A 15,056-nucleotide genomic window follows, 5' to 3' on the forward strand; every position below is an offset into this window, starting at 1 on the left:
CTAGAAAATACAATTTCAGAACATTCGATATTTGACAACTCTGGTAACTGGCCAAGTAATATAGTCTTTTCAAAAACATTGGTTGTTGTGAGGCAACATAGATTATTGTCCTCCACTTTCATTCTGAAACACACTTTCCTTAGTTCCTTTCTTGGGCTTGTAGCATGTGTTGTCGTGTGGATCCTGAGGTACTTCCGTCCAGAATTGACTCCTTGCTGTTTCGAATCCGCTCCAGGATATAGTACCGCACCATTATAAAAAAACCTGTAGAACAAACACATGTTAACATGTTAAGCATGCTGCACATTCCACTATCTACAGACTACAACAATAACATTCATATTTCTGATATTTATGCATATTAATGAATTCACTGCAGCAACTTTTCATTTGTTAAAAAACATTCTTTTAGGTTGAACGTGGGTTTCTCCTAGAGGTATCAGACCAAACAAACATCCATTGTGAGCTCTACTTCAACCTTTCCTGGACATGCCAACAGTGACAGCACATTACTAGAGCCTTATATGCAGTTCTGACAAACGTAGCTTGGCCTTTATCAGAGCATTGTTTAACTCGGATACACAATCAATGTTAGTGGTTCTTTTTTTGGCATGGTCCAGCTGTTGGTCTGCTTGACTCCGGCCTTGGAGTCCTAAGAATGGTCCTTTCTGTTCCCTTACCCTGTAAAGTGTTGATAATGCAGAAGAGGAAGGTGACTGGGCAGTAGTAAGGCCCGATCTCCAGCAGGCCAAACGCCCATGTGGTCCCGTAGAGACAGCTAAGGCCCCACATGCTGAGGAATGCAAGCTTCCTCTTCTGCCACTCATCTCGTTTCCGGATCTTGCTGAGGACTACAAACAACATGACCAGCCCAGTGGAGATCAGGAGGAAGAGAAAGCCCACATTGGTCAGGTAGTGAGCCAGCCAGGCGTTGCTGTTGTCCTTCATCCAACACCTGAGAGAGATGAGCGGAAACAAGTGCATGTTATATGCAGGCATGGTGGAGCAGCAGCAGTGGTAGCCTCACCACCTGACCGCCAATGGGCCTTGCGATCAAATCTCCTTGTGAGTCTGTCACTACGTTTTCATGCAGCCATGAAACGGTTTCGAATCAGTTTATTAGGAATAAACCGAATATTCGGGTGTCTTGTAAACACCTTATTCTGATTTAAATAAACCGAAAAAGGCCATATTCGGTTTACTAATAAACCATTTGCACACCCTAGCATATGCCTGTTTTAAACGGAATATTGGGTCACGAAAACACCTTAAAAAGAATATGCTCCCAGAAGGAAGAGTGTTCTGTGCATGCTCTGAGGCCTGTGCATGCTCTGAGGCCTGTGCATGCTCAATTCGTTGGGAGCCTATTTGTAGGCTGCGTCGCTGACTTATTCGGAATAATTGCTTAGTCGATTGCTATGTAAACAGGAATATGCTCAAAACGTGACATTCTACTTGCTTGTAAACAGGTTAAACAGAATATTGACATAAACGGAATTTGGGCAATAAACTGATTCAAAACCGTTAATTTCTGGCATGAAAACGTAGTGAATATCTCTTTGAATAAAAGCATCTGCTAAAAACCAGCCACTTTACCATGGTCCAGTGAGTGAGCCAGCTACCTCTATTTTTGGTTGATCAGATAATAATGGTAGAGTAGGAACATGGGGTAGGGTGAGGGTGAAGTTTACTTACATCATGTAAGGATTGTCAACATCACCGCTGGGTCTAACTTCTCTCAAGCCGTAGATGTCATCTCTGGAGACCAGAATACCAACTGGGAGAGCAGGAATACCTGGACAGGTTCATGAACACTTTGTTAAACTTCTTAAAGACTGAACTACTTGAACTACTAAAATATGTGTTTAAAATATGCCTTAGACTTAGACGAAAAACACCCCACTGTCCAAGCAGAACTCACCGAATCCCAGCATGTACCAGATGACTGGTTTTGGCGGAGAGCTGAAGATCATGTAGACCATCCAGAAGGTGTGGAAGATCTCCACGGCCATCCAACAGAAGGAAGAGAGCAGGGCGTAGTGCAACAGCGCGCCCACCACTCGGCACATAGGCTCCCCTCCCACGTTAGCCAACACACCAGTCAGAATGAAGAGCAGGCTGAGGAAGAACAGGGTCACCACGAGGCCGCGGTGGATCGGCGAGGATTGGTCCTTAGATTTATTTTTTCTGAGAGACAGAAGACAGGTATAGAGAAGATATGACAACATTATTCTGATATTGAGTGTGTGTGTGTGTGTGTGTGTGTGTGTGTGTGTGTGTTTTGTAAGTTCTGTGAATGTGTGTGAAGCTGTAGGTTACCTCTTCTTGCAGAGCGAATAGAATAGGATGACACAGCTGAGGACTGATACAGAGCATCCCACGGCTGTAATAAAAGTCAAGGCCTCTAGATGGCACTGTGAGTCACGTTGTTCAATTTGCTGGAGGTTGAACACAGGGGCACAAAGACCAATAACCCAGTTACACTCAAAGCAGCACAGTCACAAAGCTGACATTTTGGCTTATAGGTTGAAGAAAATGTGATTGTGTCAAGGTAAAAGATTGCGCTAAGACATGTATTTTTCTCACACACATATTATAAATACCAAGTATTATCTGTACTCAGTTTCAAGTTATTATAATCAACCCTTAAAGGTGTACCGTCACACCGGTGTGACGGGAATGTTGGAAAATGAACGTTCTAAAGGATATATGGGTTAATTCAGAGCCTCTCTCTCTTGGGCTCAGGGTTCATTGAATTCAACATAGAATTTTGCAACCTTGAATTGATGCAGAACGGAATCTTACGTTAGAATGTTCAAAATCCCACACCTTTAAGGGTTAATGTACTGTAATCATAACTGTAATGTAATGTAAAGTGGTAATGTAAAGTAAAGAACTTACCACTAGAATGGAGAAGTAGGTCAGGTGATTGCAGTGGCATTCTGTCTTATCCTCACCTATCGGTACAGTTTTGCAACCATCAGTCTTCCAGTCAACCTCATTAGGTGCTGTAATGATAATAATAAAATAATAAAAAAACATATTTTATATCAAGTCAAGTCAAGTCAAGCACATTTAAAACAACAGGAGCTGACGCAAATTGCCTTACAGTCCAGATAAAGAAGACTGACAATAAATAACCTGAATGGAATAAATATAAATGTATTTTATATTTATAGTTTTTTAACACATTTTCTCATATTTAAGGCAACAGTGATTATACATTAAACATGTTGTATTGGATGTGGCCAGTCAATGGACTGATTGTTAATGTAAATATTAAATCATAAGCCAATGCACATATACATACCTGTTCTTGTGTCCCAAGAAACACATTTTCTAGAATGATTTTTCTAGAGAAAAAAGAAAAGAAAATTTGTAAGCACAGGATAAGGCAACCCAGTAAATCACATTGCTAGGCATGTTTGGCTGCTTCTTCTGCAATGACATGCCTAAAGATATGATCAACGGTGGTTGCTTAACAGTCACTCAATTTGGTTGCTTCATAAAAACAATAAAAAATATGTTACAGATATGACTAATGGTGATGGTATAATTGAACTACATAGCACAGACATGGCCAAGTACCATGAATATAACTTATTCCTAATTTCAATATTTTTTCCAGAGCTCAGATTTTTTTAGATCAACACTGCCCTCCTCAGGCTAAAAAAAAACACAAAGGGAAAAAGTGCTAGTGTGAGATAGACTATGTCAAGGAGCTCAGGGGAGTAATGAGTGAGTGTTTCCCCTGTATGAAACACAATGGTCTTCTTCTAACTTCTATCAATGTTTATAAGTTAAAATGCTTGTTATACTATGTTTTACATCAAGTAAACATTTCAACATTTATTTACACATGGCCTCTAGAAACATATGGAGGTATAGTGCAAGCACATTCTACAATTCTGCATCATTCAGGTTTCGCATGTGACTTTTACTGCATGACTTGACCTCAAATACATCAGTGAGCTTTCAGTTCTTTGAGAATAGCATACGGTCTTTCATGCCTCCTTAGTGCCATCAGCAGTGCACTCATAACACTCCAGAAGTTTTTGAAGTGGTTTTTCACCTGGTAGCCTACAAGTGTTTTTTGCATGTGAGGAAGTAACACCTCATACACCTCAAGATGTCAAGACGAGAGTGGCAAAAACTCTAAAGTTACTGCTTACTGGCAGAGCAGGATGGTGGAAGCCAATCTTGACAGGCTCAGGGAGTCCGCTGATGATCGCATTTTCGACTGAAATTCCCACAACATCCTCCAGGATCCATGCGTTTGGCTGTTTTCTCTCTATTACTTTCTCCTTAATCTGAGTTGGGAAAACAAAACACATGAGCATGCATATTTCAGTGTGTCCATGTAGTGTGTGTGTGTATGTGCCGGTGTGTTTTAACAGTGTGCAAGTTTTAAAAACATGCAAGTTGTTGACTCACTTTAAATATGGTATTGTTCTTGAAGAAGGTGCACACAACTTTGGCTTTCATGTCTCCAGGCCTATCAGGTTTTAAACAGGCCGGCAGATGCACTGCAGGTCGTCGCATTGATGGGCGAGGTCCCCTTGCAGTCCCTTCCCCCTGGACATGGTACATGTGGGCTTGTTTATAAACCGGCAAAGATAGTTTCCGAGAGAGACACATAGACTAGCACGGCAATATTACATGAATTAATACAAATAGTAGGCTATTGCACAATTGCCGTAAAGCAAATTGCAAGGCTGGTTCTAAGGGCAGGCTGCTGTAAAACAAGTGTGAGTCTACCTATTATAAGTTAGTATACCATAAAATTACTTTGAAGCTGTTATATTAAGTTATAGAACTTGCATTGGATGCCTTTAACTACCAGTGCAGACTTTTAGAAGTCTGCTACTGTCTGTGTGGTCTTCTATCTATGTGGTCTTCTAAGTTTGCATGGGCAGCCGTGGCCTACTGGTTAGCGCTTCGGACTTGGAACCGGAGGGTTGCCGGTTCAAACCAGTAGGCACGGCCGAAGTGCCCTTGAGCAAGGCACCTAACCCCTCACTGCTCCCCGAGCGCCACTGTTGTTGCAGGCAGCTCACTGCGCTGGGATTAGTGTGTGCTTCACCTCACTGTGTGTACACTGTGTGCTGAGTGTGTTTCACTAATTCACGGATTGGGATAAATGCAGAGACCAAATTTCCCTCACGGGATCAAAAGAGTATATATACTTATATATATATATAGGTGTGACCCTGTATATGTGCAAGTGCATGAACTCTTACCGGAAATGTTATATCACGCCCTGTGAAGTCAGCATCCATCTCCATAACTTCTCCCTGAAAACATGCAGAATTTACAATGCCCAGTACACCGGATTTCATCATTGCTTCCTCAATTCTGAAAAGACACACACACACACACAGGTTATTGCTGTACACTCAAAACACATAAAAATGACCCCTGTGACCTTTTTTAACAGCTGACTCAGTTCAGGAGAAAGCAGCCTCAGTATGAAGCGAGATGTGCACTATTTATTTATGGTTCCTCAAAGAGGCCCAAATTAACCTTTTGTGGCCGTGTGCTTTCACACACGGCCACACCTATGCATAGAAAAATAGGGTTACAGTATTGCACCAGCAATAAGTCTTGTAGCAAATGTTTAGTGATTCTGTCAGATAACTGGCTTTTGTGGTAAGTCTAAAGAGGAGCTTATGATCTCATGATAAAGAATAATATCACAATGTGATATTTCAGTTTTTTGGTCTATTTGCAGCCACCCTGTTTGGCTCTGTGCACAATTTCCTGTTTGTGGCAAAACCTCAGCTCCTCACTCATCACCAATGCTCACAGTGCACGCTTTCACTCACACAGTAGGCATGTTCTAATGAGCACCATCACAACAATGTCAAAAATCATCTCTCTCTCTCTCTCTTTCTGTCTCTCCTCATACATACACCTACAATTTTCTCTGTATTTCTCTCTCTCTTTCTCTCTCTCTTCCTCTGTTTCTCTCTCCTCATACATACAGCTACAATTTTCACCCATAAGAATGTTACATTTCAGAGAGAGAAAGTTTACGGCAGGTCATAGTCAGAGTCATATGTGTGTGTGTGTGTGTGTGTGTGTGTGTGTGTGTGTTGTTTTTTTCAGGACAGAGAGATATGATATTGTTCCTGTTGCAGCCACTCTCTGATTCTACAGCTGGTGGATCAGGTTTGCCTTCACTTCCCATATTCTCATCAATTTCTCTGGCATAAGAAGCTCCGATAGGACTGCTACATCTGTTCTTATCATTATCTAGAATGGTGTTCATATACATATGCATATTGTTCTGATGTCATCCTACAGTTGCTGAGTGACATTCGAATGAGTTGACGGTCATATTCATAATTAAGGGAACCTAACCCCTCACTGCTCCCCGAGTGCCGCTGTAGCAAGCAGCTCACTGCTCCAGGTTAGTGTGTGCTTCACCTCACTGTGTGTTCACTGTGTGCTGTGTGTGTTTCACTAATTCACAGATTGGGATAAATGCAGAGACCAAATTTCCCTCACGGGATCAAAAGAGTATATATACTTATACTTAACTCATTTGAATTTGCATTATGTTATTAGATGCAAATAATAATAACTTACATATTGACTTTTCTGGTTGCTTCCTGGGCCTCTTCACAAAATTCTTTCTCTGCAGAGAAGGACAATGACAATGACGATGAATAAGAATGAGTTAATGAAAGAAAATCTCACAAATGTACAGAAATGTATGTCCATACATATCCATCTGAAACTGTGTCAGTATCTGTCATTGCACATGGAAATGCACTCACTGCAGTTGATGGTTTGTCCGTAGAACCCAAATGTCCCTTGTGTTTTATAGCTCATAACATCGGTTCGCATGCTGCCATTTACAATGCCATATGAGGTTTGAGCTGAAGTCTGATCTTTGGAGGAAAGGTCCGTGCAACAGCGTTCCTGCAGCCCGGCTGATCTCAGAACGGTGTAGTTCCGCCCGTTCACCTCGACCCGCAGGCGGTCCACCAGTGGCTCCCACAGCACGCAGAATGGGCTGGAGTCCCCCCAGGTGGTGTCGTTCAGTTGGATCTGGCCCACAGATTCATGGCTGGCTGTGATGGTGCCTGTGATGGAGAGGGTGGTCTTGTTGGCGCTGATGTTAAGGGCACTGATGTTGGGGGAGCCACAGCCTTTGGTCAGGGCATACTTCAGGATCCTGTGGCCAGTGCCGTGAAGCCATGTTCCACACATTTTAAAGTCCAGGTCGCTCTCACTTTCCACTGCGCGACAAAATTATGACAAATAAATTGGGTGATTTCTTTAGTCATGAAAAAGCTATGCAAACTATGCCAGCCTCATTTGTTTGAGCAGTATATTATTATTAGATCATTTAACTGACTTTTACAAAACACATAATTATAATCTATAGGTTACTTTTAAGTCTACCTATCTTTATCTGAGAATATAGGTAAATAGTAGTAGCTTACTTCGGCCCATTGGAGCAATGAAACAAATCAATCCCAGAATTCCTCTCATTGCCTGGCCCCACATCATCGTTGGAGCCTCACCTTACCGACTCTCCTTCAACTCTGAAGAACAAAAGGTCAAACAAAACAGCCAGTTCAAAATCAAAATCAAATTTAAAATCCCTACAAGGTCACCCAATTCTGTTGTGGATATCTTTCCATTTCCAGAGTAAATGCTCCCAAACCAAAACAGGAGATCTCTTTATCATTTAAGCAAGCACACACTTCATTCTTTTTCTCAATCAAAAAAATGCAGGTTTCCTGCCTTTAGTAACCAGCTCACCCTTCACAAAACACATCTATCTATAGCAGGGCATTTTATCATTGAGAACACATTCACAAAGCACTAAAAATACATTCCGCACCCTATCACGAAGCCTTATCCATGAGAACAGCCTTTCTCTCCTAACAGTCTGAACATCATCACTCATGCCATTCTGGACTGGAGTATTGCAATGATGTAAACCCTACACCAACCCAAGCAGGACGCAAGGACCAGCACCACATCGCAGTAAAAAAACCCACTTAATTATGAAACAAATTATCGTGGAATGTGTGGTCAAGATATAATGATCTGCCTTACAGGTACATTGCATTCAAAGGTATGCTTTTGCTAACGCATAAAACATGTTTGTTGTTTTAGATTGCGTCAATGAAATAATCTTTTCCTAACCACATGATTAGATGCTTATATAGCTGCGTGCCAAAAGCACTGTAAACAGACGTCGGAACCTCAGCACCCAAGGTATCCGACTCCTGCACACACACAACATGCACACGCACACGTACACACACTATACACACACACGCACACCACTGAAGTGGTTGCGAGAGGTTCAAACTGTGGAGTACTATATCCACAATTTGCCCACAGACCAAACTCTAGGTGAACATGAACTATATTTTCCACTATAGATCCACCTTGTTACATGATCATGACCTGCATGTTTGGTTATGCAAATGAGGTTAATGTCACCACTACTATACGACCCTTCAAAACACACCCCACCCCCACCCCACCCCACCCAATCTCACACACACACTCACTCTCTAACTGTGTAATAGCATCTCCGTAGTTTGCTGATGCCCCCAATCTTTAGGCCAAGGGCTAAAGTCCAGAGACAAACCAAGTCTGGTGAGCAAAGTGAATAGACTGAGGACTGTGGCGTTTCAAAACATGCTCTACATCAGCCAGCAACTTACTACACTTGCAATTGCTTGTAACATTACCAACTCAAACTCAGATCAAAACCCAAATATTTCCATTTAATGCTGTTCCCATTCCGCTCTCTCTTGATCTGGAGCCTCACTTTCTTGTACTGCTCGTAAGGCTGTTGACTGGAGCTATAATTGGAACCTGGAACATGTTCCATCTTTAAATGGGACTTGGTGCCCAGCAATGTGTTACCGACCTTCCTCGTTGGCCTCAGCTTCTACTCCACAATGTTTTTTTTTTATGCACAGACTGCAGATTTCATTCACAGTTCATATAATATCAATATGATCACATTGTGCATGTATATCATGAAAAAAAGTGGAAACAAGTTTCTCCCTAAGGCTGATGCAGACAGAGAGGAGTTTCATTCCAGCATGTTGCTGCAGGTCCCTGCCTTAGCTTTGTTCCACTAACACTGCCTTGGAATTCTAGTGAATCCCTATGCTGTATTGAAGATGAATTACCCCAAACATGCATGACTCAGACTGAACGTACTTCAGAACTTGGGCGCTGTAAGGCACGCGATCCGGACTGAAGAGACCCTTAGAGGACTATAACCCTCAGTGAGTGAGTCCAATTGTGGGGCAGCTAGTGCAGGGCTAGCACAGTGGTGCTACATGTTGAGCTCAATAACATGCTTCTATGCAATGCAGCTGCAGCTGCCTGCCACTATGGACAGGAAGAGCCTTCACTGGACAGGGGCGTCCTTCAAGTCTTTCGCAGTGCAACTTCAACCCCGGCCAGACATGTAGATCCTCTTGTGTCCCAGCACACACAGAGACACACACACTGGCTGGCACAGTCAACAAGTGCACAAAGAGCACGCTCAGTTCTGTTTGAGAAGGGCGGACCTCTCCTGCCTTCCTCCACTGCTGCCCATCACCCACCACTGCTTCCCTCGCCCCCTCCACTCTTTATTGTTCTGCCAGCGCAGGGAAAGAATGTCCCTTTTCACTCCACAAACCGTGGGAGGTGGTGGGAGAGGTTCTTGGAGAGAGAGAGTGTGTGTGTATGTGTGTGTGTGTAAGTGCATGTGTATGTGTGAGAACGTGTGTGTGTGTGTGTGTGTGTGTGTGTGTGTGTGTGTGTGTGTGTGTGTGTGAGCATGTGAGTGTGTGTGTGTGTGTGTGTGTTGATGCAAAATCTGTTCAGAATAAATGGGGGAATTAAAAAGCAAGAGGACAAATCGGGGACTTGAAACAACTGGACATTTAACTACATTGGCACAAACAGACAAGCTTGTTGACCTCCATTCTCAACTACTGAAGTCAAAACTGCCTAGTGCCGCGCTAGCGCGTACTGATATGATGCAACGTCTGCACCAGATACACATATGGAGATAAATATCAGACGCTCTGAACAGCAGGGGGTTGCGGTGAGGAAACAACTGACTACTGCTGAGACAAGAGACGGAGGCCTTCATGGTTACTAAGTCATCTTTGTTGAAAACGGGTGCGCATATCCAAAATGTATTTTCTCAGGTGCCAGACCAAATGTGTCAGAGAGAAAGGGAGATGGTCTGCTCACAGTATATGAGCTCCAAGAAATGCTTTATTTACTCTAAAAAGGCAGTGTTTCGATCTCAACAGATCTTCATCAGGCCTAATAAGTCATCTTTTAAAACAATTTACAGTTATTATAAGTAATCATGGTCTCATTTATTTCTCTACATGAACCCTCCCTTTCGTATTTCTGTATTTCAGTGGGCTTCGAAATAACTGCTGATCAATGCACCAGTCTACTGTCTTTCATGAGAAAAGAAGAAGCACGTTTTGAAAATAAGCTTAATAAGATTATCCAGTTAAAAGTAATTTGTAAACTACAGCTCTACACAAACCCATCCCATACACACACACACACACACACACACATATATATATATATATATGCCCAGACTTCTCAGAGCTCTGGTGTCATGCACAGCTTTCCACATTTTACTACAACTGTATCGTGAGGTGAATGCCTTTGTTTTCGAACCCCACGCTTGCCCTATCTTTCTGTCTGTCAAGTGCAGGGTCGTAGCCTACTCTCAGAGATAGACACAGCTCTTGTGACTCATAGGCAGAGAGGGCCTTTGACTGGTTCGTCCGTCTTTCACTTCATGCAGAGAAGCATGCAGTGCTGATGAAAAATGCTAATCCCTTTCAGACATAGGCCGACTATTGTGACTGCCATGACCTGCTTTTCTGACTCAATGGCCTGACTCGGACAGGGGGCACTGGGAGCGCTGCTATGATCAGAGCAATCACTGAATACTCTGCACATTTCCACGTATGTGTAGTATTTACTGCAGTACCATGACACTAACAGCAGCAGACGCTTTGTGGTATAGCAGCTCTGACGAAGGTACTGAGGTTCAGACAGGAAAACCAAACTAACAGACGCTTGCAATGTACACCAGTTTAACCAGTTGAATTTGAAGGCCTCATGTGAAAAGCAAATACAACAGAATCTTATTTTAGAGATTTTAAATCTCCAAAAAGGTTGGCTTTGGTGAAGAGCCTCAAGCCTTTGGCAGAGTCATAAGGAGGGGATTACAGGTTGTTTTCAGGATTTTTGTGCTAGAAGGGATATAGTGCCTGTTTTGACCAAAGGGAACAAGGAAGCAGAGAGTTATATGAGCACATTCATCTATTTGCATGCCCTTTGACTGAAGCAAATGTTGTATGGGTGCAAACGCATTGATGTGTTTTCCATTTATTCATAGCCGCAGAGAATGTGTGTGCAATGAAACACACCTGAGCTCCCATTTCCTCTGGGACCATCACACACACACACACACACACACACACACACACACACACACACAAACCTACAAACACAAAGAGAACCACATTCCTTTCCCCAAAATGGCCCATGGAAAGGTTGCTAGGTTCAGGCCAGTCTTAGGGGCTTCTATTCACTGCATAGATAACATGATCTGCACAAAGGAGAGGGCGCACATTTTGTTTGACTAGTAATAAAACCATAGTGAATAGCCGTCAGCTAAAGCTAAGCTGTGCTCTACAAAGGGTAGTGTGACAACCTGTGGGCTTATTATACAATTCTTAATTTTATTTTAATTTCACGAATACGTCTTTTTTTGTGTGGTTTAACCTACAAGGCCAATGTACAACTTTTCATGTACAACTTGAAGACCATGCCTATTCATACAGATATTTAAATTACAGAGAAAGACACACCTTTTTCCTAAAGACTTGCATATTTTGAAGCGCTAACACCAACAAAAAAATCGATGTTTTAGCTTTGCAACGAGCTTTCTAGGGTTCTCACCTCACTCCCATCTGCGAGCGAGGGCAGTGTTTAAGCGCACCCTTCAACCAAAATAAAAACTAAATCCAATCAACCAAAACTCAAACCAATCAAATACATGAAAGTAACTAGTCTAATTTATTTATCTCCTGTAGTTGAAGAGAGATAATTTTAGCCTACATTTATTTCGGTGTGTCGATTTCTGTCGTTGTTTCATATGCTTGTAATCTAAATTCCCACCATACACCTGTTTTGCTGCGCTTAACGTCGGACTTATTTCATTACAAGTCATAGCAATAAATCGTGTTTCCTCGAGCTGTGGTTCAAAACAAAACTCATAGGTAGCCTACTCAACTCAAACTCATATAGTGTAACCTATCCATTTCTTACGACAGGCTAAGTTGAACAGTACTCAATTACGATATGAAACATTGGGCTATCGCCTAGCTTACCTTAATGCGATTTTTATGCAGTCAATCCCACGTTGACAAGATATCTGCTTAAGTAGTTCTCTTCACAGTGAAGTAACTTTATGAAACTGTAACGATTTGCCGCTTCGCTAAGCCACCAAAGCAACCTTGCCTCATGAGACGACGAAAAATTCCTTGCGTCTCTGATGACACATTCTGTTGACCGCAACAACAAGCGTGACTGAAAGTTGCAAATATGAGAAGCTTTTTAGTGAAGTCTATGATTTTTTGTCTCTCTCTGAGTCTCATAGCCTAGACTTAAGCCGGTGGCGTGCTGTCATACTCTGCACAGCGTGACCTGCTCTTTTCCGACGTCAAAAACGCACCCCAGGGTTTGGCTGTCAGCGAGACAAGGTGTGCAGGCTGGGAGGGGCTTGTGTGTGTATGTGTGTGTGTTTTGGCCCTACAAATGAAAAGTTTCCGATTTCATGATAGACTAAATCTACCTAACTCAATAGTTCAGTCCCATTTCCCATAGGCTATGAAAATGTCCATGGTCATTGTAGGCTACATTTGCATAAAAAGCAAAAAAGTACCCAGCCTGATTGCTTAACACACACAATACTCACAGAAAGCTCAATACTACTACAAAGTCCTTGTCTCCACATAATGAAACATACACACCAAAATATTTGCCATAACAACCGGTGGCCAAGCACTCTAAGGAGTGTGTTTTGCATCTTTGATTAGAGGGTGAGAGTGGGGAGGGGGCAGTAAAAGGGAGAGCGGAGGAAAGGAAATGATCACACTGACGTGAGGAGCGCGAGCAGCACCTGGTTTCTGGATCACTTCAGCTGTCTAGGACTGGCAGAGGGAGGACAGGGAGGACTGAACAAAGACGTGTGTGTGTGTGTGAGAGAGAGAGAGAGAGAAAGAGAGAGAGAGAGAGAGATAGAGAAAGTGAAAGAGATTAGATTGGTAGGTGTAGACATGGTACATGTAGACCTATGTGTGTTGTGTGTGTGTGTGTGAGAGAGAGAGAGAGAGAGAAAGAGAGAGAGAGAGAGAGAGAAAGTGAAAGAGATTAGAAAGGTGTAGAAATGGATCAGATGATGGTGTGTGTGTGTGTGTGTGTGAGAGAGAGAGAGAGGAGAGAGAGAGAGATAGACCTGAGAGGATTAGATTGGAGACCTAGACCTATGTGTGTTGGTGTGTGTGTGTGTGTGTGACTGGTGAGGGAGGTGTGACATGGTGAACAAAGACGTGTTGGTGTGTGTGTGTGTGAGAGAGAGAGAGAGAGAGAGAAAGAGAGAGAGAGAGAGATAGAGAAAGTGAGAGAGATTAGATTGGTAGGTGTAGACATGGTACATGTAGACCTATGTGTGTTGGTGTGTGTGTGTGTGTGTAAATCTACCTAACTCAATAGTTCAGTCCCATTTCCCATAGGCTATGAAAATGTCCATGGTCATTGTAGGCTACATTTGCATAAAAAGCAAAAAAGTACCCAGCCTGATTGCTTAACACACACAATACTCACAGAAAGCTCAATACTACTACAAAGTCCTTGTCTCCACATAATGAAACATACACACCAAAATATTTGCCATAACAACCGGTGGCCAAGCACTCTAAGGAGTGTGTTTTGCATCTTTGATTAGAGGGTGAGAGTGGGGAAGGGGCAGTAAAAGGGAGAGCGGAGGAAAGGAAATGATCACACTGACGTGAGGAGCGCGAGCAGCACCTGGTTTCTGGATCACTTCAGCTGTCTAGGACTGGCAGAGGGAGGACAGGGAGGACTGAACAAAGACGTGTGTGTGTGTGTGAGAGAGAGAGAGAGATAGAAAGTGAGAGAGATTAGATTGGTAGGTGTAGACATGGTACATGTAGACCTATGTGTGTTGGTGTGTGTGTGTGTGTGAGAGAGAGAGAGAGAGAGAAAGAGTAGATTGGTAGGTGTAGACATGTATATGTGATGGTGTGGTTAAACAATGTGTGTGTGTGTGTGTGTGTGTGTGTATGTATGTGTGTGTGTGTGTGTGTGTGTGTGACTCTCTCAACTTGTCAGTGTTGGAGAGTGTGAGAGTGAGCACGAGTGGGTAATGGTGTGGCAGACACCTGTGATAAAGAAGTCTGGCCCGTGATGAGGAGTGTTTGACACTTCAGCTGCCTGTCAGCATGGCTTACAGCGACTCCAGTGCGGGGTTAGGGGCTTGGATAGTAAGGTCCACTGGTGGTGGTGGGGGAGGGGTGTTAATGAGTCGCTGTCCTCCCCCACCATGCGTGTTGTGACAATGCCTGCCTGCCTGCCAACCAGTCAGCCATGCAGGACAGAGAGAGAGAGAGAAAAAGAGAGAGAGGGGAAGTTTATGAAGGGCAGCTCAGACAGTGTAATCTTATCGCCATTTCAAGATAACAGAAGTCTATTGCAAGGTCTGTTGTCTGACGTACCTTGGAAAAACCTTCCATGGTCAAAGAGAGAGCTCCAAGAATATGGGTCAGAGGCCATTCTTCTTGCCAGATTCTACAAGAGAATGTCTGTCCTGTAGGCACACGTGACAGGTGGGAGAGCCTGGAATGAAGAGTTCTGAGCTGTTGGCCACCTGGGGTGTTGGGGGTTTCCATGAGACCACCAGGCCCTTGGACAAGAGGGACTTATCTTTCAGTTAATGACAACCACAAGTGCAT

General features: G+C 43.1%; 1 protein-coding gene across 1 annotated transcript; it reads right to left on the reverse strand.

Moving 5' to 3' along the window:
• On the reverse strand, window positions 1–12,751 carry LOC125306812 (adhesion G-protein coupled receptor G5-like). The gene is made up of 14 exons (XM_048262371.1): window positions 12,414–12,751; window positions 7,455–7,556; window positions 6,783–7,247; window positions 6,592–6,640; window positions 5,241–5,355; window positions 4,435–4,575; window positions 4,173–4,310; window positions 3,311–3,353; window positions 2,902–3,008; window positions 2,320–2,438; window positions 1,922–2,187; window positions 1,696–1,795; window positions 681–955; window positions 1–264 (listed from the first exon to the last, which is right to left on the reverse strand). The coding sequence occupies exons 2-14, from the start codon at window positions 7,519–7,521 to the stop codon at window positions 140–142; spliced, it is 2,010 nt and encodes a 669-aa protein (XP_048118328.1). The 5' UTR covers window positions 7,522–7,556; window positions 12,414–12,751; the 3' UTR covers window positions 1–139.
• Between the last annotated feature and the right edge of the window lie 2,305 nt (window positions 12,752–15,056).

This window comes from Alosa alosa, chromosome 14 (assembly GCF_017589495.1).
Source record: "Alosa alosa isolate M-15738 ecotype Scorff River chromosome 14, AALO_Geno_1.1, whole genome shotgun sequence".
Taxonomy (NCBI): Eukaryota; Metazoa; Chordata; class Actinopteri; order Clupeiformes; family Clupeidae; genus Alosa; species Alosa alosa.

Excerpts from the sequence above, each read along its gene's own strand:
- LOC125306812 (XM_048262371.1), bottom strand. The coding sequence starts at position 7,521 with ATGATGTGGGGCCAGGCAATGAGAGGAATTCTGGGATTGATTTGTTTC. Across the intron at positions 6,641-6,782 it reads CGGACAAACCATCAACTGCA|AGAAAGAATTTTGTGAAGAG; the intron begins GTGAGTGCATTT and ends CCTTCTCTGCAG. Across the intron at positions 4,576-5,240 it reads GGCGTGATATAACATTTCCG|GGGGAAGGGACTGCAAGGGG; the intron begins GTAAGAGTTCAT and ends TACCATGTCCAG.